The 24,098-nt window shown below is 51.5% G+C and overlaps 2 protein-coding genes across 3 annotated transcripts; both read left to right on the top strand.

Moving 5' to 3' along the window:
• Positions 1-2,270: 2,270 nt before the first annotated feature.
• Positions 2,271-11,625, top strand: Mrgprf (MAS related GPR family member F). 2 transcript variants are annotated; one of them, XM_040750560.1, is made up of 4 exons: positions 2,271-2,496; positions 5,064-5,248; positions 5,521-5,635; positions 9,784-11,625. In XM_040750560.1, exons 3-4 carry the CDS (start codon positions 5,588-5,590, stop codon positions 10,765-10,767), a joined length of 1,032 nt encoding a protein of 343 aa, XP_040606494.1. In that variant the 5' UTR covers positions 2,271-2,496; positions 5,064-5,248; positions 5,521-5,587; the 3' UTR covers positions 10,768-11,625. The 2 variants fall into 2 exon arrangements, with proteins under 2 accessions (XP_040606494.1, XP_012966572.2); XM_013111118.3 differs by lacking the exon at positions 5,064-5,248.
• A 10,301-nt stretch (positions 11,626-21,926) lies between these two features.
• On the top strand, positions 21,927-23,837 carry Mrgprd (MAS related GPR family member D). Its single transcript, XM_005139307.4, is given in 2 exon segments — positions 21,927-21,974; positions 21,976-23,837. Coding segments are annotated over 2 exon segments (966 nt in total). The 3' UTR covers positions 22,894-23,837.
• Positions 23,838-24,098: the final 261 nt, after the last annotated feature.

Genomic DNA, 24,098 nt, shown 5'->3' with positions numbered 1-24,098 from the left:
CTAATTTAATTCTTTTTTCCTTTTTGCTAGAAGGTGCTGGGGAGACCCCTAATGACAGGATGCAGTTTTTCAAAGCATGTGGACATAAGAGCAAGGATGGCTCAGAGGATAAATGTGTTTGTCACCAAGCCTGATGGCCTGAGTTCAGTCACTGGGATCCATATGACAGAAGGAAAGAACTTCAAGTTGTCCTCTGACTTCCACAGTAGTGCTACAGCAATCACACAAGACAAATAAATAACAATACAATAAATTTTTAGAAAGAACAAAAGCCATGTCTGCCAGCCCCATTCTGTTCTGAGCCCTGATGAGTGAGTGAATGACACCAGTCACACCTACGCCCAGGATATGGAATTTTTGAGGTCCAATAAAGGTGGTTCTCCCAGGTATCCAACCCTCACTGCCACCCTAGAAAAAAAAAACAAAGGTGCAAAGTAGGGTGTGACTTTTCCAGGGTCTTTCATGATGGAGGTAGCCATGGGACTCCCACATGGGGCAAGGTCCTCTCTACTGTCCCTGTTGGAACCCAGCCTCTGGGTCTCCTCCCCACACAGCCTCACACTCCTTTCTACAGGGAGACACAAGTGATTGCTGTAGACTGCTTGTCTGTACCCCCCCCCCTTAGAGGATGGTGTAGGACTTGGGTCTTTTGGAGATAACTAGGTAATAAACATGGAACCTTCCGGTAGGTCATGGGTGTCCCCATGGAAAGGATCCCAGAGAACTGATGGTCCCTCACAATGTGAGGCCAGAGGTGTGTCTGTGATGCTGGGATGATGGTGAGCATCGCCAGTCTGTAGTGCTTGTGCCGGTTGGTTCAGCCTGCAGCACTTTCAGGAAGCTCCAGGTGCTCATGAACGGGGCCGTGGCCTTCTGTGGGTTCACAGCAGCCCCGGTGGACAGGGCCAGTGACTCCTGAGACTCTGCAAACTCAGGAGGGACAAGCTCCCTCTAATAAGCACCTCTTCTCTTGTTTGTCAAAGAGACATATTTCCATACCAAATAAGGCCGTGGACTCCACAGCCTCTGCCCACTTCACACAATTCCTTTTAAGTGTTCAAGCTCAATTACACTTGGACTGTGCTGGGACTCGGCCTCCCCTGGCCTCTCAGTGTAAACAAGTGGCCCAGCTGGGACACAGCTGCCTGCCCTGGAGGAGGAGGCTGGGTCACCATCCTCCCTGCTGCCTGCCCAGCCTCTCTCAACCTCCAGAATCCCAGAAAATCCCTGCTCACCCCCCAAGTCCCAGGAAGCCAGCTAGCCCCAAGTGGGCAACCATCCAAGGCTCCCTGCTCTCTCTCACATTTGTTTGGTCCAAGGGACAGAGCAGTTTAACCATGGGCAAAAGGAGGAGGCGCCAACACAGGTACAGAGAGGGACCTAATTCTGGGCTCACTACAAGATGCCCACAAGGCACGCTTCCCCCATCTCAGCACTGTTCACTCCCATAGGAAAGTGTGGCATCCATTCCCTCAGGCTTTTCGGGTCATGAGAAAGTTGGCCCAGGGCAGAAGGAGGCTCCAGCACCCCACCCTTATGGTCAACCCTCTGTTCCCTCCATACCTACCCAGGCTTGGGCTCCATGCCCTGGCCACTAACTTTTTCCAGGACCCCCTCTCTGGGGAAGGCTGACTCATCTTCACTGAGGAGCACATGCACCAGGCATGGTGACTCGCCAGCTTTCCTGCTCAGCCCAAGTGAGCAAGGACTGTGATTTTCCATTTGTGACATCTGATTGTTATTAGGGCTAGAGAGAAGGGAATTCCTGGTTCCATAGGCCCCAGGAGGTCCCCAGGAAGACTCTGGGGTGGCAAGGGAAGAGTTGGTGCCATCTGGGTTGTGTGACCTTCTCTCTGCTAATTCTCCACCGCTCTCCATGGGGGTCCCTCACTTGCTCCTTCCTGGCTTCTCTGTGCCAGGCTTTGAGTCAGTTCAAACAAGGGAGTGGACATTCCCTTACTCCCCCACGCCACCACATGCCCTGAAATGCCCACTGGAGGCAGGCCAAAGGCACCAGGCAAGTGAACAGCCCGGAGCTCCCTCTACTGGGGCAGCCCTCTGGAGCTGCAGGATATGGGAGGTATTAACATCTGGACTCTGGCCCCAGTGCTCAGGCCAGCGTGACGTCACCAGGCAGAGAAAGATGAGTTCCCAGTGGGGATGGGGGAGGCTCCTGAACTGGGCATTCCTTCCCCAAGCCTCATCACTGTTCAGCTCCTCCTCCTGCTGCTGCTCCTCCCGCTCCTCCTCTTTCTCCTCCTCCTACCCTCCCTTCCCCCTTCTGCTGGGCCTGGAATTGGGTTTGGGGCGGGTTCTGTTTCCAAAGCCATCTCCAACAGGCCAGGCGGGTGAGGGCTCGTCCTCCACCCTGAGCCCGAATTTTCCAAGGTTCCAGGCAGTACTTGGCTAGGCTGCTGTCCTGTGGGTCAGCAAGCTCCGAATCCTGGGAGAAGATCTCCACAAAGGGAAGGCCTCAGAGGATCAGGACAACCACAGGTAGCACTCTGGGACCTAGGAACTGGGGTGCGGGGGAGACTGGGGACAGGGGCTGCAGGGTGAAGGTTAGACAAGGCAAGCAAATGAGAGTGGCATCCTCAAGGCAGGGAATAGGCATTGTCATGACTGGCAGCTTGCAGAAATCCCATCTCTCTGAGCAGGGAGCCCCAAGACCTAGAATGCAGATGTCCCATCCTGAAGACCTGTCCCACCCCTTCCATGGCTCTGAGTATCCCAAGGATATTGGAAGACTTTTAACAGTTCCTCTCCTGTGTAGCATCCCCTGACACCCCACTCAGCTGGCTTTACCCCTAGCCGTAACACATCCTGCAATATCAGCTCCCACTCTGTTCCCCTGAGGATGGGGCCTCCCCATCCTTCCTTCAACCTTATACCCAAGCCTGGTTTCTGGAAGAGTTTGGAGGGAACACCCAGTGGGCAATGGTCCAAGTACGAAGCTATGGTTTCCATTGCTCTCAGGCATACTGCCGGCCATGAGGACAGCAGTGGACAGCTCTGTTGGGGACACTTGGGAATCAACCACAAGAGGTCGGACAGCTGATGGTCTCACCTCCTCCCTCCCCAGCCAGGCCTGTTGCTGTTGTTGGCTTCAGATGAAGCTGTTTGCTAGAGGTCTGCCAAGTCTCCATTCCCCTTAGAGAACCCTCTTCTGTCAAGTTGTGATCAGGGACCTGAGTCGAAGGCAGAAACGCAGGCTTTCTGTGTATCTGGGGACAGCAGCATGACCAGTGCACAGGCAAGGCCATAGCTAAGGAATGAGGGGATATGTTAGAAGTGAAGTGAGTTGCGGAGCTACCTTAGGGCTGGTCTGTCCATCCATCAGTCCAAGCAGGTGGGGAGGTAGCCCACCACCCTGTTTTGAGGGGACGGAGTGAAGGTACAGACATGAAAGCCTTTCTGTCAGCTTTAGTGGACTTGGTTCTGTCCCAGCTCAGATCCTGGCTAGAGTACATGCACTTACATGCACCCCTGTACACGTTGCACACATGTCTTTAATACGGCCCATCTGGGGTCCACTTGGCTTCTCCGTCTCTATGCATGAGCGAATCACTTTGCAAATGATCTGGGGTAGGAGAGGGACCAGGGCAGAGATCAAAGCAGTCACAGAGATGATCAGGGAGCATACTCGCCTGCCCCAGGGCCATGTGTCTAGTTGGGGCTAAGCCTGGTGGGATGAAAGCTCCTCTGAATCAGAGCATCACTGGGGAGAAAGTTGGGAGTAGAGAGAGGGTATATGGAAGAGGGAGAGCAACAAGGGGTGCAGGGGTGCTTAGTTGCCTCCAGGGGTGCAGGTACCAGGAAAACCTAGGCTAGCCCCATTGCATAGCAATGGAATGACACCCAGGTGGCAGGGGGCGCAGTTTGTGGGACCAGCAATCTGCAAGCTCTCTGCACAAATATCACTCATGCCTACTTATAAGGTGCTCCTACTTGGGACGCCTGAGCAGCCCCACAATGAGCCACTCTTAGTCGGGGTGGCTCATCGTGCACACAAGTAGAGGGCCAGCTGAGTAGACAGGAGTGGGAAGGGGCTCTATGAACCCTGGCTAAGAGAATGCCTCTGTACTCCATCCAATAGGTATGACAGCTGGGTGTGGCTTAAGACCCCAACTGGTTCCTTGGCTCCAGTGAAGTGAAGGGCATAAAGTTAAAGAGGGAGAGTGTCACACCCGCACTGGGCACTCTCGGGGTGGGCGCAGCTGCCAGGGCCACATATCCACGAGGGAGGAGACAGTGGCCATGCGCGTGGCTCCTGGGGATCCTCCCTGCTCGAGGAAGGAATTTATGAGGAGTAGAGCAGTGTGCTGCACACATCCCTGCTCTGGAGAGGGTCTGGCAGCCTGTAGCCAGGCTGTGTCCTGAGTCACTGCTTCAGATGTCCCACCTGCTCTGTGGGAGGGGTACGTGCTTGCCTATAGGGCAGTGTGCAGGATGGGGATAGAGCACAATTCCCGGAGACCCAGAGTGGGTAAAAAAGATGAGCTGTTAGGGAGGACCAGTCTCAAGCAGGGTCCCCCTCCCTAGCTTGTCACCCAACACACCCCCAGGCCTCCAGATTAGCTGAATGAGGCTGAGCCTGGCTTCCCTACATCCAGGCTGGAATCCAGAGACACCACAGCAACCTCTTGGTTTGCTTCCTCCAAGTGACCCTTGCAGGGGGCAGCCACAGGGTCTTCCAAGTTTCATTATGTTCCCTGGTTATGAGTGTATCTCTGAGACTAAGTGCACCATCAAAAGGAAGGAAGAGCCGGGGGCCGGGGATGTGGCTCTGTTGGTAGATGCTTGCCTAGCAAGCACAAAGCCCGGGTTGGAGCCCCAGCGTCACATACACCAGGTGCAGTAGCTCAGCCTATAATCCCCATACTCAAGAGATGAAGGCAAGAGGGTCAGAGATTCAAAGTCATCTTCAAGCCAGTCTTTTACGAAAAGGAGGGATGGACATCCACCCCAGAGTGAGGATGATAAAACAAGACCCAGACAAAAACCTCCTCCTCCAGGAAGCCCCTCTGCTAGAAAAAACTCTGCCCTCTGTCAATCATTTCTAGGGCTGATTGAGAGACCTCTATCGGAACACAAAGGAGGTACTCGAACATGGATGCAAGGGAACCCATCATGAAAACTACTACAAGTATTCTGGCCTAGGCACCTTTCAGTCCAATGAGAAGAGAAAGGGGAGAACGTCTTCCCCAGAGAGTGGTAGTGGAGCTCTAGAGTCAGGACGGATCTGAACGTGAGCCCACAGGCAGGAGGGGCAGGAGGGGCAGGAGGGGCAGGAGGGGCAGGAGGGGCAGGAGGGGCAGGAGGGGCAGGAGGGGCAGGAGGGGCAGGAGGGGCAGGAGGGGCAGGAGGGGCATGAAGTTCTTGCCTCAGAGGGAGCCAGGGCAGCCCTTCCTCTCAGGTGAGAGCCACAGGCTTGAAGGCCTAGGAGTCTAGGGCTGGTGGGTTGGGAGGTGGGAGGCTCATGGAGTGACTGGGGCTGACTTCACTCCACCCTCTCTCTAGGCTCTTGTCAGGCAGAGACATAGGCTTGTGAGCTCCCAGCAGGAGCCTGGACTCTGCAGTCCTGAAGATGGCTGGAAACTGCTCATGGGAGGCTCATTCTACCAACCAGAACAAGGCAAGTGCTGTGGACAGAGGTCCTTGGTCTGTGGGAGGGTCTAGTTGGGAGGGTTGACACAGTCCACTTTCCAGGCCTGCCCTCCAGCTCTGGGTTCTAGTGTGCAGCAGGCACATCTGGATCTGTGGCCTGGCCCTGATTAACTGGTTCCTCTGAGGCCAGTGTCATCATCAGTGAGGCAAACATAGGCACTGGGCATCCTGGAAGTCCCTTCCCATGCTGTCTTTGTTTATCAGCTTTGAAAGGTCTCACTTCCTCCCCTACAGAGATGAGATGATCATTATCTACTATGGTCAGACCAGGTCAGAGAGCCTCTGCTGGTTCCATGGTGGCCCATGTCTGTTTTGCGTACCACTCAAGGCAAGTGTTGTCCCAAGTCTGGGAGCATGAGCCATGAATGTAAGTCTGTAGCTGGCGATAGCCCCACCTAAGGTTTGGACAAGGGCCTGGGCTGACCCGTCACCTTCTGCCTTGTCCTTGCTTTCTCCCTGGAGAAGTGTGGACTTCCCGTCTTAAGTTGGGAACCCCTCTGGCTTATTTCCTTATTCCAGTCTCCCCTAGATGTGAGAAAACCAAGGCTTATGTCAGGATAATTGATTTCTCCCCTCCCCACTCCCCACTCCCCGCACCCCACCGTGTCCTTGGTCCTTTCCTTCCTTCCCATGGGGTCCACTGTGGAATGATGGCAGTGACTGGGCATGCTAGGGGGCATCCCAAAGTCCCTAGAGAAGAGGGAGATAAGGTCCTGGGAGGTAGCAGACTCCAGGGTGGTGTTTCACAGGGTAGTGTGGGGCTGTGAATAATGGCTCCCACCCAGTGACTCACCAGGGTCCCCCCAACACCCAGTGACTCACCAGGGTCCCCCAACACCCAGTGAGGAACTCTGGACTTTTTCCAGCTGTGATACACAGAGGGCTCTGCCCAGCCCAGAAGGTCAGCACCCAGTGCTGGGCTGGTCCTCATGGGACAGGGTTCTGTATCTGAGCCTGGTCCACTGAGTCGACTCTCAGAGGCCTGGAGATCTCAGAGGCAACAACAGATCAACTCCAAGAAGGGGGATCAGAGAGGAAGCTAAGCAGGTATAGGGGTGGACAGGAGATGGTAGCTGATGAATTCTGAGAGATGGACAGGTAGGAAGCAGAACCCCATAAAGAGCTTGTCCTGACAATACAGTGTCACACTCCTAGTTCCTGTTTGTAAATTCCTCTTGACACAGCCAGGCCAGAGGACACTACTCTTCATTAGAGAATGTCAACACAAAACATTGTCTCAGGGCCCAGCTGTCTGCTGAGGCCATTTGGAAGGTAGCAGGAAAGATCTTGCCCCTAGAACCTTCTTACTCCTCTGAACCATGAAAACAGATACCACACTTAGGGAGAGAGTTCTGGGATAGATTAGTGATGTCTGCAGGGAGGGGGGAAGGGAAGCATGTGCGTAGGGCAACTTTTGTCACTGAGAGGGAGGGGTCAAAACAACCCTGAGAATAGAGTAGCATGTAGCTGGCTCATGTTATTGGTTCACACAGTTGTTTTTAAATGTCAGCCCAGAAATACCAAACTCTTTCATGTTGTCATGTATAGATATGTCTTCCCTGGGATTAAAGGGAGGCACTGTCACTCCACCCACAGGTCCTCCATACCGTCAGTTTCTGAGACCTAGCCCAGCCTCATGCATTTATGTGCCAGCTCCGCCCTCAGAGCCAGGACTGGTATTCAGTTGTGCTGAGCTCTTCTGCCCTGCCCAGTTGTAAAATACTGAGCCACTCCCTGAAGCTTGAAGAAAGACCACCACCTCAAGCCTCTCCCCTCCTGGTCCCACAGAGGGCAGCTGTCTCTCATCTCCAGTGCCCTCTGGTCCAATTGTGGGATAGTCCTACTCCAACTGTGGCTGAGTTGTGGCTGGAGAAGTGTGGACCCTTACCAGTAATTTTATTTCTTTAGCAATAAGTATTTTCACGTTTTAAATTTGAAACATTGTAAGAATAATTTGCTAGAAAATTGCAAAAGCAGACTGTGCATACATCTACCATTCCCTCCATGATCCATTATCTAGAACCCCAGGATTCCACATGCTGGGCAAGCACTACTACCAAGCTTCATCTCCAGTCCGCTTTTAAACATTGTGTGTGTGTGTGTGTGTGTGTGTGTGTGTGTGTGTGTATGTAGTGGATCATATGTATGTAGTGTGTGTGTAGTGTGTGTGAGTGTGGTGTGTGATGTGTGTGGTGTGTGTGTGTGTGTGTAAATGTCATGGTACGTGTATAGAGGCTGCACCTTTTGATAGATGAACTCCCTCCCCCATTATTACTTGCAAATAAATTGTGGACACTAAACTCCTTTACCTCCAAAGAGGCTGCACCTCTGAGAGCAGGGCATTCCTGTTCATCCCCACAGACCTTCCATGTTCAGAAAGCATCTACTGACAATACCACAATCCACACTGACTCATCACATTTTCCTGCTGTCCAGAAAGACCCTCCGTAGTCACTGTTCACACCCAACACCTAATCTCTGCTCTGGATTTGTGGGTCTTGTCTCTTTGGTCTCCCCATCTACAAAAGCTGCCCAGCTTTCTCTCTGTGTGTGTGAGTGTTGTATGAGTGTGTGAGTATGTGAGAGTGGTGTATTGCCCTGACCAGCAGGACACAACGGGTTTGAGCCCACAGGAACCTGGAATGAATGAGACAAGAGACATGAGAGAGATGGACAGCAAGACAGACGTTCCGATCACGCTGCCATTTAATGAGAATTCTGTAGGCTTAAATAGGGGAATGTGGCATTGGCCATGGGGCGGAGGTTGTTAGACCAGAGATGCTGAGAAGTGGGGGGGAGGGCTGTTAGGCGCAGGGATCGTTTGATAGGCGAGAGAGCAGGAGATCTCACCAGGGAATACAGGTGTTAGTGAGGCATTGTTAAGCCATGGGTTATCTCTATGATGTCGGGCCATTTGTGGGAAGGCGCCTGAGTTTTGGGATGCGCCTGGGGTAAGAAGTAGATTCAGTGGCCTAGTGCCCAACATCTCCTCCCTTTCTTTTTATTAATGAAGGAGAGGGGTCTGGACTGTAGGTCTGAGAGTTGGTAGAGGAATAGGCAGTAGGTGTTAGTTATTAGGATCTTAGTGGTAGTATTAAGATGGCTTTTTATGATGTTGCCCTTATATTAGGGCTCTTACAAGTACAAAATAAGGAGGCCATAGGTGGAGATATCCTTGAGGGGGCTGTGCCTGTCTTAGGTCAGGGGGTCTCATGGGCCAGGGGTGTTTAAAAACCTCTCCCTGACTTGGAGATGACATCTTATGATGAATATTCCTGTCTATCAGCTATTCCTGTGAGCCTAGGTTTTACTCATAGGGGGCTGGGGAGGGGATGGATTATTCTTAAAAAAGACTGACAGTATTTACAAGAGGTTTTAAATAACAATGATCGCTCCCAACAGTGTATGAGTGTATTTGGTGTGATTGGGGAGTGTTGTGCATGAGAGAACATGTGTGAGTGAGCATGTGGCGTGTGTGTGAGTCTGTGTGAATGTGTGTGCTCAAATATGTATGGACACATGTGTATTGGTGCATGTGTACACATAGTTGGTGCATGTGGAGGCCTAGGGTCGACATCCAGAATCTCCTAATCACTCCCCAGCTTCTTATTCACCCAGTCTAGGTCTCCCAATTGAAGTCCCAGCTGGCTGATGTAGGCTAATCTCACCAGCTTCCTCTAGGAAATTCTCTTTCTACCTTTCAAATTAAGGTAGGGCCGCAGCACCCACCTGGCACTTACAGGGAGACTGGGGATCTGAACTCAGGTCCTCCTGAGTGCTCAGCAAGCACTTTATGCACTGAGCCATCTCCCCACACCTCTGCTTTCCATTGTCTTGCACTTGGACATTTGAACCATGCTGACCTGTGGGTCAGCTGCTATCTGGTCACCCTGTGGTGATGCCATCCTGCAGGCTCTAGACCGAGAACCAGTGTTGGCATCAGCTGGGACCAGGGCTCTTTCTGCTCTGGTCTCTGTCAGTTAGTCATTCCATAGCCAGGGACCCAGCAGACACTGCCTCCTGGCTGCTGATGGAAGCAGGTACAGGAACAGGTACATGCTGAGTGCCAGAGAACAGCAGGCAGCCTTACAGATGTGTCCCCTTGCACCTATGCAGATGTGTCCTGGTATAAACGAGGCTCCGGAGCTCTACAGCAGAGGCTTCCTGACCATTGAGCAGATTGCCACACCCCCTCCGCCTGCCATCACCAACTACATCTTCCTGCTGCTTTGCCTGTGTGGCCTGGTGGGTAACGGCCTGGTCCTCTGGTTTTTTGGCTTTTCCATCAAGAGGACACCCTTCTCCGTCTACTTCCTGCACCTGGCCAGTGCTGATGGGGTCTACCTCTTCAGCAAGGCTGTGATTGCCCTCCTGAACACAGGGGCCTTCCTAGGCTCCTTCCCTGACTATGTGCGCAGGGTGTCCCGGATTGTGGGACTCTGCACGTTCTTTGCTGGTGTGAGCCTCCTGCCAGCCATTAGCACTGAACGCTGCGTGTCAGTCATCTTTCCCATCTGGTACTGGCGTCGGAGACCCAAGCGCCTGTCTGCTGGGGTCTGTGCCCTGCTCTGGCTGCTGTCCTTCCTGGTCACCAGCATCCACAACTACTTCTGCATGTTTCTGGGCCGCGAGGCCTCCGGGACAGCCTGCCACAACATGGACGTCTCCCTGGGTATCTTGCTGTTCTTTCTCTTCTGCCCTCTCATGGTGCTCCCCTGCCTGGCACTCATCCTGCATGTGGAGTGCCGGGCACGGCGCCGCCAGCGCTCTGCTAAGCTCAACCACGTGGTCCTGGCTATTGTCTCTGTTTTCCTTGTGTCCTCCATCTACTTGGGGATCGACTGGTTCCTCTTCTGGGTCTTCCAGATTCCAGCCCCCTTCCCTGAATACGTCACTGACTTGTGTATCTGCATCAATAGCAGTGCCAAGCCCATCATCTACTTCCTGGCTGGGAGGGACAAGTCTCAGCGCCTGTGGGAACCTCTCAGGGTAGTCTTCCAGCGGGCTCTACGGGATGGTGCTGAGCCAGGGGACACTGCTACCAGCACACCTAACACAGTCACCATGGAGATGCAGTGCCCCTCTGGGAATGCATCCTGAGACATCAGTGTCTGGGGCAAGGCCGCATCAAAGAGTGGCCAGTAGCTTCCAGAGACACTCTGCCCAAGGGCAGAAGCAGGGCAGCTGCCTCTGTGTGGCCGGGGAGAAGAGCTGCCTCTAGAACAAGGCATCTGCCTCTTGCCAGATGGCGTCAAGAGACTGAGCAGCCAGCCCCCTGTAGACAGACCCTGTGGCCTCTGCTCCCCAGCTATTCTGCTTCTGTGACTCATTGTACCAAAGCTGCCCTTGCCGGTGTGGTGGGGTCCCTCCTCAACAGAAGCTCATCAGTGAAGGCCAGAAGAAGGCCACTCCTGCCTCTTCAGTCACCCTTCCTCAAACCTGACTCAGTCACCGTCAACCCTACTGGGCCAGAAGCCTCAGCTCCACCTGTAAGGAGTCATTCAACCTCCCAAGGCAGCATCTGAACAAACCAGAGAGAATGGTGCTATCTGGAAGAGGATACTGCCTACCTGCCTGCAGCCTGCCACAAGTCCCTGGCCCTTTGATGAGTCATCTGGTAACTTTAACGGGGTAGGATCTGGCCCTGGCAAGCCATGTGAGACAGGAAGGACCTTTTGCCACTCTGGGTAGCTGACTGCTTTTCTGATACCCCCCAGCCAGCTCTGGGCAGCTAACCACGCACTTGGTGTCTTCCAGGCCACTGTGGTCCCTTGTGGAAGCTCCCTACTAAGTCCCCAATCTCCAGTACCCATTTCAAAATGGACTCTGGTTCCATCCTGATCCCCTGGGAGCTGCCACCACAGTGCCATTCGTCATCCAGAACAGTGGCCTGTGTAGCCAAAGGAAGTTTTATAACAGATAATAAAGTATATATCAATACACATTTTTAAAATTTCACAATAGGAGGCCGGCTCGGTGCCCAGTGTCTTCTCTGTGTCTCTGTGTCCCACTGTGAGGTCACCCAAGGGCAGCTGGAGTCCAAGGTGGGTGGCCACCTCTAGCACTGGGTCTCTCCTGATTGTCTGGCCACACCTCTGGGCTGCCTTCTGCTCTGCTTGACTCTGTCTACACCTAGACTTCTGTGGCATGTAAGAATGTGCCATGGAGCTGTGTTCCTTCACAGGGAGCCAAGGAGGCCACGGGTAGGGGAGGCAGGAAAGGAGTGAGCAGCATGCCCGCCCAGTGCAACACACCCTGGGTCCACTGAGTTTTATTCTAGCCTACATGACCTCAGGGCAGGGACTGTAGCACTCTTGAGGGTAGCAGCTAACTTCCCAAGGTCATGTCCCCGATGGCCACAAGTCACCTATGCTCCTCTAAACAAGGAGAGCTTTCATGGTGGGACAGGAAGGTGACTCAGGAGCGTCAGGTGTGCAAAGCCGCCTGCCCCTCACCTGGGCCTGGAGGAGGCTGTCTACTACTTTCTGCCCCTCCTCATTTCTGCTCAGAGAATCCTAGAGACAAGCTGTGGTCTCCACCCTTGCAGCAGAGCACCGAGAACATGCATGTACCATGTACCAGGAAAAGACTGATGATGCTAGTGCCGTGTGGGTAGAAACTTCTCAGAGTCCTGGGGGTGCCTGGCTGAGGAGCCACCTGGAGTCTCCTGGCTCCCCACAGCTCAGTCAGTTCCCATCCCTGAGAAGTTTCTCCTCACGAGCCTCCATCCCAGTCCTCGTCTCTGAACACCCTAGGAGTGAGCTCTGTCCCGACAAGGGGCCTCTCCACCTGGGTTCAGCTCAGGGTTAATGATCCGGGGCCTGTGTACAGACAGCACCCACCCTGGGGATGCTGAAGTGGTGGGTGGGGCGATCCTGTGCCTTGCATCGAAGCCTTGTGGAAGAGGAGGCTTTCCCTACTCCCCCATGAACCCTTAGCCCTGGTGCTCCTCTACCATTCCCCAGACCCCTACCCTGTGCTAATGGAGAAGAAGCAAGAGGACTAAGTGAATGGAAACCGCAGAGGCCCACTACTTCCCTCCACCCTCCTCCGGTGTTCAATTAGTAAAGCGGGCTGCAAAGGGGCTGGGCCATGCGGCGCCAGCAGGTGCATGAAGGGTCTCAGTTCTCCCAAGCCACCTTCTTTCTGGGTGTTTCACAAAGGCAGGACTCCCCCAGTACTGCAGACTTTTCTCCCTGTAAGCCAGGAGTGGAGCCATTCTCCACTGCAAGGCAGCTCCTATTAAGGTGCTGCCTGGCTGTGAGGGTTGTTACTCAGCTGGACTTGCCACCAGCATGTGACTCGGAGACGGTGGAGTGAGAGGATACCCGACCGGCTGGCCAACAGCACTCAGTGTCTTTTATACTTTCTGCCACCCAGCAGCTTGGCAAAAACAAACAAGAAGCAGGCACACTGTCAGATAGAGCAAGGGAAAGACAGGGACAAGTTAGACAGGTCCAGAGTGAGCCTCAGGAAAAGAGAACTGCCACCTGCTAGCCATAGGACCTTAGTCCACCCGTACCCAGACTCCAGCAGTGGTGGCATACATCTGAGCACAAGATAAGGAAAAAAAGTGGGGGGTGTTAACACACAGCAGCTCAGCTGGGGGAATTCTTGCTATAAATTCAGGTCTCCAGCACCCATGTCAAAAGCCAAGCATAGTGATATGTGCCTGTGACCCCAGGCCTGGGGTGGCAGAGACAGGAGGATCCGGCTCCGTGGCAGGTCAATCTAGATAAATTGGCAAACTCCAGGTTCAATGAGAGATCCCAGAAAAAGAAGGTGGAGAGTGAAGCAGAAAAGCACCACACGTTGACCTCTGCCCGCCACACACATGCATACACATGTATACACATACACACACGGCCAGCTAATGCCAAGCATTGACAATCAGGGCAATGACTGACGGTTAGAGACCAACTCTGCTTCCAGGCTTCCGGCTGATCATTTCATGTAGGTTTCTGCGTGTCTCTACCAGATTGTTCACGCCAGTTGCAGGAGATCAGAGCTCACAAAACGGTCACTGTGGGTCTCCTCCCAGTGCCCTCTGACCTTGATGTCTCTCATCAGCAATGTGTTAGAGTCAGATGCTGGGAGATGCTGGGGGTGGACTTGACCATCACAGTCCCAGGCAAACCACTTGGGTCTGGCTGGTTTGCAGTCCAAGAACGGGGTGTTCTGTAGAAGCTGGATGGGTGTGAGCTGCCACTGCCCTCTCACCAAGGGATGCCAGTGCTTCTACAGCCTTGGCATGACTTTGCCATGTGCCTGTGGGGCCTCTCAGATAATTTGGCTTCATTCTCTAAAAGCATATCTTCCTCCCCTCCCCCACCCAGTGTGTGTGTGTGTGTGTGTGTGTGTGTGTGTGTGTGTGTGTGTGTGTGTGTACATCTGTATACAGGACACAGTCAACATTAAGTGTCTTCCCCTACTGCTATCCACCTTATTCTTAATTTTTTTTGCATTTACTTGTTCATTCTGAGGGTGGGTGAATGCACGCATGTGTAGGTCAAAGACAGTTTGAGGGAGTCAGTTCTCTCTCTCTATCATGGAGGTTCCAGGGATCATCAGGCGTGGCAGCAGGCATCTCTAAGCACTGAGCCATCTTGCCAGCCAGCCACCTATTTTTGAGATGGGCTCTTCTAGCAAGAAGGAGGATGTAGGACTGGGGAAGGGGCCTTCAAGCAGGCTAGTGATAGAGACACAAAGCTAGGAAAATGCTCTGGCAAACTTCTGGCATTCAACCACTAAGTGCAAAAACATTCTGTTGTAAGCAGAAGTTGGAGAAGTCAGACACAGCCAGGAGCAGTTTACAAAACCAAAACTCATGGAAAACTCTGCTGGGATGAGTCAGCTGCCAGCTCCAAGTTTCCTGGCAATTCAAGGGGAGACTCACCTACTTGGGTATGATTTCTTTAAAGCCTTTGTAATTAATTAAACTGTAACTTTAATGAACATACTATCAAATCCACCTACATATCCCTGAACCACTGAACAGCCACTCAGTGCCTGACCTGCCCCACCCAGGGTGCCCACACATGTGTCTTATGCGATTGTCAGCAGGCCTTTCTGTCTCAGAAGAGAAACATCATTAATCCATCCTGGTAGTAAACTGGACTTCTGTAAAGAGATTCAGTTACCCCTATCCAGAAAATTTCAGTAGGGACCCTGACTTCAAGGCTGCTGAACCAGGAACTTCAAGTAACATTCTCCAGGCCCCTCATCTTTTTTTCCCTTCCCCATTCACTCTAGAAACAACTCCTCCTGGCAGAGGAGCCCTGGGAAGGGGGCATTGAACTGGCTGAAGTTGTTGTTGTTGTTGGTTTTTTAAAAAGGTTTCTTTTATATTTCTTATGTGTATATGGGAGAGAGACTATGGGGCTATGGGTGTGAGTGCAGGTGTCCTATAAACCACCAGTCCCTCCAGAGCTAGAGTTACAAGTGGTTGTAAGCTTCCGGGCATGGGTGCTGGGAATCAAACTCAGGTTTCCTACAGGAGCAGCAAGTGCTCTTAACCACCGAACCTTTTCTCCAAGCCTTTGGTTAAAGATTCTGAAGCAAAAATGTGCTGATATGAAAAAAGGGGTTTAATTGAAGAATTCTGGCACGGGAGGGAGCGGGAGGGATAGCTCAGTGGTTAGGAGCATGACTGCTCTTCCAAGGGACTGAGTTCAACTCCCAATACCACATCAGCTGGGTCACAGCCAGCTCCTGGGGAATCTGATACCTCTGGTCTCTGTGGCCACCTGCACTCATGTGCACACACCCACATACAGATAGACATACATACACATAGCTAAAAATCATAAAAACAAACAAACAAACAAATAAATTCTTGCATAAAATATGAAGCCCAGGGCTGGGGGGATGGCTCAGCCAGTAATGTTACTGCTACTTAAGTGTGGAGACCTGAGCTCTGTTCCCCAGCACCCATGAACTCCCACATATAAGCCAGGCACCAGGGTCTGTGCCTGTAATGCTGCTACTGGAAGGTAGAGAAGGGTGGCTTTCAGTTTGTGCTACATCTCATCTTAAAGATTGAGAGTGTGGGGGCTGGAGAGGTGGCTCAGTGGTTAAAGAGCACTGACTGCTCTTTCAGAGGTCCTGGGTTCAATTCCCAGCACCCACATGGCAGCTCACAACTGTCTGTAATTCCAGTTCCAGGGGACCTGACACCTGTGGCAAAGCACCGATGCGTATAAAGTAAAAATTAATACATTTAAAAAATTATTTCGTGTGTGTGTGTGTGTGTGTGTGTGTGTGTGTGTGTGTGTGTGTGTGTGTGTGTGTGCAGCTCCCCTCAGAGGCCAGAAAAGGCATCAGACCCTCTGGATCCAGAGTTGCTCTCATTATGAGACAATTGATGTGGGTTCTGGGCTCTGAACTCAGATCTTCCATGAGGTCAGCAAACAGTCTTTTTGCTTTGTTTTGTTTTTCAAGACTCTCTGAAGACCAGGTTGGCCTTAAACTCAGAGTCCAACTGCCTCTGCCTCATGAATGTTGGGATAAAAGGTGTGTGCCACCTCACCTGGTCAGCAAGCACTATTAACCACTGAGCTGTCTAATCAGTCCTACATACATGCACACTTATGTGTAAACATACATACATACACAGTCATGCACACGCAAAACCAGACATATATGCATAGGCTTATACTACTAAAAAGTTCAGGTGTGGCTAGGTACAGGTGTCCCGGGAACTCCTGGACCCCAGTTCCTTCAGCCTCCTCCATCTTGCCTTCTGGGGCCCAGGAGAAAAGTGGAAATGGCCAATGTGAGGAAGGGTCACCGCCCAGGGCCAAGCGCCTGTGTGTGATCTTCACTTCTCGCTGGCATTCGGAAGGTTAGGGAGGGATAGAGGGATACCCAACCTATGGTGAAGACTCTGGACTCAGTAATGCTGCCTTAACCCTGCAGGCACTCAACTCCCAAGTGCCAGAATAAGATGACAGACTCCTCAATGAATGTTTCTATCTCCCCATCTTCAGCAAGCTGAGCTGGGTGAGCACATTAACTGAGCATCCCTCCACACGGGTGCCCTAATGGCCTTTCCCAGCCCACAGAGCCCCGATTCTCTTTGAGGCCCCACCCAACTCTGAGACCCATGATGGACCACTAATGCTCTGAGGAGTTGGGAAGGGAGGGGCTGCCAGGATGGTGCTGGAAGGGGTGGCCCCCGCCATAATCTTCAAAACCCCCAGCCTCAAGAGGGACCTGGGTGGAGCAGGGGAGGGCCATGCCTGGGAGGCCCATTAGCCTTCAGCTAAGCTCCCGTGGACCCAGGTCTCCAGAGGGTGGGCAGGCATTCTTCTTGCATTTATATCTGGGGCTCCTTCTCACACTTCTCAAAGAGAGCCAAGATTCTTGAACAGGGGTTCCCCCAAATCAGTGTTTTTATAACGCTGAGAGCAGTGGAGACAGATGGGAGCATCCTGGTTTAGTGAAAAGACACTGAGCCAGGACTGTGGAAGCAGCTGAAACCCCAGGCCCAGGGCAGCAGTAGACGCCTTCAGGACCGAGAGGAATCAGCACCCTTTGCAGAAGGACAGATTGACACATCCAGGAGCAGGTGAGAGGCTTTTTTCTCCGTCTCCTTCTTATTTGTTTGTTTTTCAAGACAGGATTTCTCTGTGTAACAGCCCTGGCTGTCCTGGGCTCTGTAGATCAGGCTAGGCTGGAACTCAGCGATCCATCTGAAGGCTTGTTTCGTTTTACAGTCTGGGTAGAGGTGGAAGGGTACAGCAATTCAAGGCCTACTAGGATTCAGTGGGATCCTGGCTTTGCAGTGGCAGCTCAGGGACCTAGGCGGGTGTCTCAGCCTCTCCAGTTGGGCTTTGAACTGACTCATGAGCATGTAAAGAGAGAGCAGAGATAACCGCAGCCCAGTCCAAGGTCAAGGGCGGGAGGAGCAAGGCACCAGGTTAAGGAAGAGTAAGACCTGGAAGTCCATGAAATTCAGCCTGACAACCTGAATTCATATGGTAGAAGGAGAGGAAACAGATTTCAACACACTGTGCTCTGACCTCTGCATAAGGTCATCTACAGCACCTTCTAAACTAAGGCTATCTGTCTACATTCTAGAGAAGTCTCAAGTGCAATAAGAAGTGGACAATAGGACACTGGGAACAAAGATTCACATGATTAATATACAATGGGATGCTAAGGCTGACAGACAGTCCTGCATTCTGACACTCAGTTGACAAAGAATAGTTGAAGACAGAACTAGCTTAGCATGCTCTCAGTCCCCCCAAGCCCCTGCTCCCCCCTATACACACACACACACACACACACACACACACACACACACAGAGAGAGAGAGAGAGAGAGAGAGAGAGAGAGAATCACAATGTCAAAATGAACTCTATAGTCAGTCTCATTTTTTGACCATAAGGCTGCAAACAAAGAAAATATTGCTTGTTTTAAGACAAGATCTTATATAGCCCATGCTGGACTCAAACTCCCAATGTAGCAGAGGATGACCTTGAACTTCTGATCCTCCTGATTCCACCTTCTAAGTGCTAAGATGACAACTGGGAACCACCACACCCAGCTTTTGTAAGTCTGGCATGGAACCAAGGGCTTCAAGCATGCCAGGCAAGCATATTACCCACCGAGCAACATGTCCAGCCTCTTCTCTTTCTCTTCACTTTTTACTTCCTTTCCTCGTGTCTCTTTTCTTTGGTATTTTATTTTATTTTGTTTTATTCTTTGGGACCTGGGCTTTGTTACCCAAGCCTGGAACTCCGGTTTTTGTTGTGAGCCTAGCCTTTAACAATCGAGCCATCTCTCCAGCCCATGGCTTGGAACTGTGTAGGAAGCCCATGCTAGTCTCAAACTAGTGATCCCCCTGCCTCAGGCTTGCAAGTTTTGGAATGACAGGCATGTACCACCATACCCAGTATGGACCCAGTGCTTCCTGAATGCTGGCAATTGCTCTGCCAATTCGTTATGCTCCAGCCCAAGAAAATGCTTTCAGCGTTTATCTGTTTGTTTGTTTGTTTGTTTGTTTATTATGGCCCAGGAAAATTTTAAATCAGAAATATTTTCAGGGAAGCTTCACCCATCCCTCAGCAGTATAGCTGCCTAAAGAAGACCTAAACAAGGCCAACATCAGCTGACAGGTTAGCATAGGAAAGGAAAGTCTCACGGGGCCCCACGTCTAGACAAAGAACTACAGGCATCTAAGGGATGCTGAAAGAGGGAAGAGCAGTCTGCCCAAGGGAGGAGCCCACTGATGGGTTATCTGATACCAAATGGTCAGAGCCCAAATCACTTACATGCAAGCAACACTGAACAGACTCAGCAGATTATGTGTGTGAGGGTGTGGTGCATACAGTGTGTGTGTGAATGTGTGCAGGTGTATGTAAGTGTGTGTGTGTGTGTGTGTGTGTGTGTGTGTGTGTGTGTGTAACAATAACAACTAGAAAGGAGGCCAGGAAAAACATCAGAAATATTTATTTGAAGCTCAACAGCTGGGTGATGGAGACACATGAACGACATGGCACTCGTATTTGAAGGCAAGTTCAGTGCTATCAGCCTGCCAGAGCCGGGCGACAGGGCTGTAGGGACCATTCCCAGGTCAGAAGGCACATATCCCAGGGACATGCGTGACACTTTCACAGCACAAGCAGTATCTGTTTCCCCTGGTCACGAGTGTCTTCTTGGAGGTGTGCTCACCCTGTGCTAGGAGGAGAGCAGCCCTTTCCTGGGTCAGGATGTTTCTCAGCTCTGCTGGGGAATGGAGAGCAAGCCTCAGGTTCAAAGTTCTTAAAGGAACCCCAAAGCTAGCCTAGAGCCCCCCAAAAGGATGAGGGATCCATGGTTCCACAAGAGTCCAACAGGCTTCCAGCAACCAAATTCTGAGTGTCCCCCACATGACAGGCACAGGCCCTGGCATGACCTAGGAAGGGAAGACCACTGAGGGTGGCCCCATCTACTCTCAAGTTCCCACTGTGCCTGTTGCTGGGTCCAATAGTGAGGGCACATTCTCCCGTCTCCTAAGTTCAGGGTTAACCACCAGCAACGCAGATGTGTGGCTGTGACAAACGTGGCGATCTGCTTTTGCAGCATGTGCTCCCTGTGGTTGCTGTAACAGTGACCACAGACCAAGCGGCTTCAGACAGAGAGTGTGAGGCTGGACTAGCGGGGTGGCTCCAGGACTAAGGCACTTGCTGCAAAGCTTGGCAGCTTGAGTTCAACCCCAGGGTTTACATGGTCAAAGGAAAGAACAGATCTCAACACATTGCCCTCTGACCCCCACATACTTGCTAAGGTATGTGGTGTGAGCACTTGCGTACACACACACACACACACACACACACACACACACACACACACACACACTGTAATAAAAACAGGAAACTTAAGGTCATCTTCAGCTACACAGGGAGTTTGAGGCCAGCCTGGACTACATGTGACCGTGTCTCAAAATAAAACAAAAACTTTCTGTGTTGGCCCAGGTCCAGACATAGGCTCCTCTCTCTCCAAAGCACCTTTCTTTCCTTGGTACCATGACCTTGGGCAGGGGAGTCCCCCACCTCCTGCCCCTGACCACCCACATTGTGGAAGGAGAGAACCCTGCCCCCCCGAAGAAAACAGCTGAATGTAAAAGAACATATTTTATAAAGAGCTCTTGAAAAACAAATGTCTGCCAAAGTAAGAAAGAAAACAAGCAAATAAAGAAAAGTGTCAGAAAATCTGGTTTTAACAATTATGAGGCACTGGGTTGGTGGCACACGCCTCTGAGCCCAGCACTCAGGAGGCAGAGGCAGGCCGATTCCTGTGAGTTTGAGGCCAGCCTGATTTACATAGTAAATTCCAAGCCAGTCAAGGCTACATAATGAGGTCCAATCTCAAAAATAAAGCAGTAGAAGGGGCTGGAGCGATGGCTCTGTGGTTAAGACAATGTTTGCTCTTGCATAGGACCTGAGAGATCCCACGCCCATGTCAGGTGGCTCACAACCACCTGTAACCCCAGTTTGAGAGGATCCGATGCCTCTTTCTGGTCTCTGTGAGCACCCACAGACATGTCTCACACACTCAAATACAAAAGTAAAATGAACAATAAATCTTATATAAGACAGTAAGTACTACAGCAAATTTAAACTAACAAATGGGAACCCAGACGGCAAGAATGTTTTTATACTAACAAATTACACACTCTAGGCAGTGACACTCAAGCAGAGATGAGCACCTGGGCAGACATGAAACACTGACAGTTGGATTTGGAGCTCCGTTTTGGAGCTCTGAACATCCAGTCCCACACACAGAAATGGCCAGATGGTTTTGCCTTCTGCCAAGCCTTCAAAGAAAGCCGATCTTACAGGGTACAAGTTGCTCTGGAGGCAGAGGGGCAGTCACACCTCCGATCTGTTTTATAACTACAATAACAACAGACAAAAGCAGCAGCAGGAGCGAAGAAAATGACAATTTTACCCGGGAGTGGAGACAAAGGTGCCTGGGACAAAATCAGGTCGCTGTGAGGTGCAGAGACACATGGCTGCCTTCCCCAGCAATCAGGAGGCAGGCGCAAGAGGAGCTGGACTCCTAGCCCAGCTTGGGCAACATAATGCCCTGTCTCAAAAACAAACAAACAAACAAACAAACAAAAAACCAACCCCCCTCAAAAAAAAAAACAAAAGCAAAACAAAAAAAGCCACACCAAACTAGGAGAAGGAAGAGGATGAGGAAAAGGAGGTGGGAGAGGTGGCTGGAGAGACGGTTCATGGTTAAGAGCACTGGCTGCTCTTGCAGAGGGCCTGGGTTTGGTCCTCAGCACCCACATGATGGCTCACAGCTATAACTCCAGTTCCAGGGGATCCGATGCCCTCTTCTGGCCTCCAAGGGCACTGCATGCATGTGGTACACATACATACATGCAGGCAAAACACCCATATACATAAAATGAAAATAACTTTTTAAAAAATGATACTATACTGGGTATGATGACATACAGCTTTAACCCCAGCACTTGGGAAGCTGAGGATCAGGAATTCAAGCACATCCTCAGTTATATAGGGAGTTTGAGGCCAACTTGGGCTATGCAAGACCCTGTCTCAACAAAAGAAAAAGAAATTCAGGCTGGGACAGAGTGGAACCTGAGGAGGAGTATATTTATCAGGTCAGTGTCTGTCTGGTCCTGTGACAGATTCAGCCACAGTGGGAACCTGGGGATGCCTAAAGAAAATTTTCAGCATTAACGCGGGTCCAATGGTCCAGTGACACAGAATTTAACACAGATTCCTTTTCCTTCCTTCGGAATGAACTACGCTCTGAACAGCAGCCCAGCCCCAGGTCTGACCATCAGTGAGCCCCACCATGGACTCTGTGAGCTGGGTCTACTTTTCGGTGACATTTCTTGCCATGGTCACCTGTGTTTTGGGGATGGCAGGCAACAGCTTGGTGATTTGGCTGATGAGCTTCCGTGTGCAGAGGTCCCCCTTCTGCGTTTATGTGCTCAACCTGGCGGTGGCCGACCTCCTCTTCCTGCTGTGCATGGCGTCCATGCTCAGCCTGGAAACAAGGCCCCTGTTCATAGCCAGCACCTCTGCCAGAATCTACGAGGGGATGAAGAGAATCAAGTACTTTGCCTACACGGCCGGCCTGAGCCTGCTGACGGCTATCAGCACCCAGCGCTGCCTTTCTGTGCTCTTCCCCATCTGGTATAAGTGCCACCAGCCCAAGCACCTGTCCGCGGTGGTGTGCGGTGTGCTTTGGGCACTGGCCCTGCTGATGAACTTCCTGGCTTCTTTCTTCTGCGTCCAGTTTTGGCATCCCAACGAGAGTCAGTGCTTCTGGGTGGACATGGTCTTCACCAGTCTTATCCTGGGGATCTTCATGCCCATCATGATCCTGTCTAGCACCATACTCGTCATCCGGGTACGGAAGAACACCCTGCTGCGGAGACGGCGGCCCCGGCGGCTGTTTGTAGTCATCCTGGCTTCCGTCTTCGTGTTCCTAACCTGTTCTCTGCCCCTAGGCATCTACTGGTTCTTACTCTACTGGGTGGGACTGCCACAGGAGGTGCTCCTCCTGTATATCTGCTTGTCACGCTTCTCTTCCAGTTTGGGCAGCAGCGCCAACCCAGTCATCTACTTCCTGGTGGGCAGCCAGAAGAGCCACCGGCTGCAGGAGTCCCTGGATGCTGTGCTTGGGCGGGCACTTCAGGACGAGCCTGAGCCGGATGGCAGGGAAACACCATCCATGTGCACCAATGATGAGGTCTGAAGGCAGCCCACCTAAGGCCTCCTTGCTAGCCCTGCCAGGCCTTCCCACCCTGCTAGCCTTCAGTGGGTGACCCCAAAGGCCTTGTAGTGCACCATATTGGGGTCAATTTCCTCTATACCAAAGGGCTCACCACTATCACCTTGTGTTCCTAGTCTAAACAGGGACATGAGGCAACGTTTCTTTTCATTTAATGTGTTTAGACACAGATCCTAGCTTTGGGCCCTGTCCCACGCAAGGTTGGCTGGGAAATGGTATCTCCAGGTGGGGACTCTCATGTGGATGGAAAAGGCTATTTCTAGCCACCTTATCTCTTTGAGAAGGCATCTATCCTACTTTCATTTCCGCTGCTGTGAGAAATTCTCTGACAAAACGTAACACTTAACAATTGCAGGTCACAGCCCATCATTTCAGGGAAATCAAGGTGGGAATTAAAGAAGCTAGTGACATCATATCCAAAGTCAAGGAAGGAAGGAAGGAAGGAAGGAAGGAAGGAAGGAAGGAAGGATGAGAAGGAAATCAAGCAAATGCACGAATCCATCCCTGCTTGCTTGCTCTCAGCTAGTTTTTTCCTCTCATTCTATTCAGAACTCTGTGCCTAGGGAATGGTGTTGCCCACAGTGGACTGGGTCTTCTTGAGTCAATAAACAATCAAGACAATCCCTCATAAACATGCCCACAAACTAACCTGACCTGGGTAATTCCTCACTGAGGCTTTCTCCCTAAGTGATTCTAGGTTGTCAGGTTGACAGTTAAAGCTAAACAACAGGACATCTTGGACTTGGGTACATACTGGTGACATTATGTGATGCTCAAAGTGCTGGCTGTGATGCACTTGTTACTGAGTGTGCCTGTAGCGTATTGTGTGACTTTTCCTGGGGTGGCATGAACACACATCTACACATCCCAGATAGGGCATTGATGACTGACCAAGGAACAGTCTTATCCAATCCCAGTCTGATGATCCAGTGAGTTACTGACCCACAGAAGTGTGGATCAGAGGTTACTTACAAAGATGTAAGTGACCCTAAAAGTCCCACCCTAGCATAAATGATAATTTCCAGAGGTTGTGTAAATGGAGGGCCCGGTTACTAACCGTCTAACCCTCTTCATACTAGCAACTCCCCAAACCAAGAGCAGCTGGAGCGGGTTATATTGCAGGAGGAAGAGGGAGGAGTCTCAGATCCTTCCGCCCTCCTTTCTTGAGG

The sequence above is a fragment of the Mesocricetus auratus genome, unplaced genomic scaffold (assembly GCF_017639785.1).
Source record: "Mesocricetus auratus isolate SY011 unplaced genomic scaffold, BCM_Maur_2.0 Super-Scaffold_4256, whole genome shotgun sequence".
NCBI lineage: Eukaryota > Metazoa > Chordata > Mammalia > Rodentia > Cricetidae > Mesocricetus > Mesocricetus auratus.
This window is presented reverse-complemented; position numbering and strand designations above follow the sequence as displayed.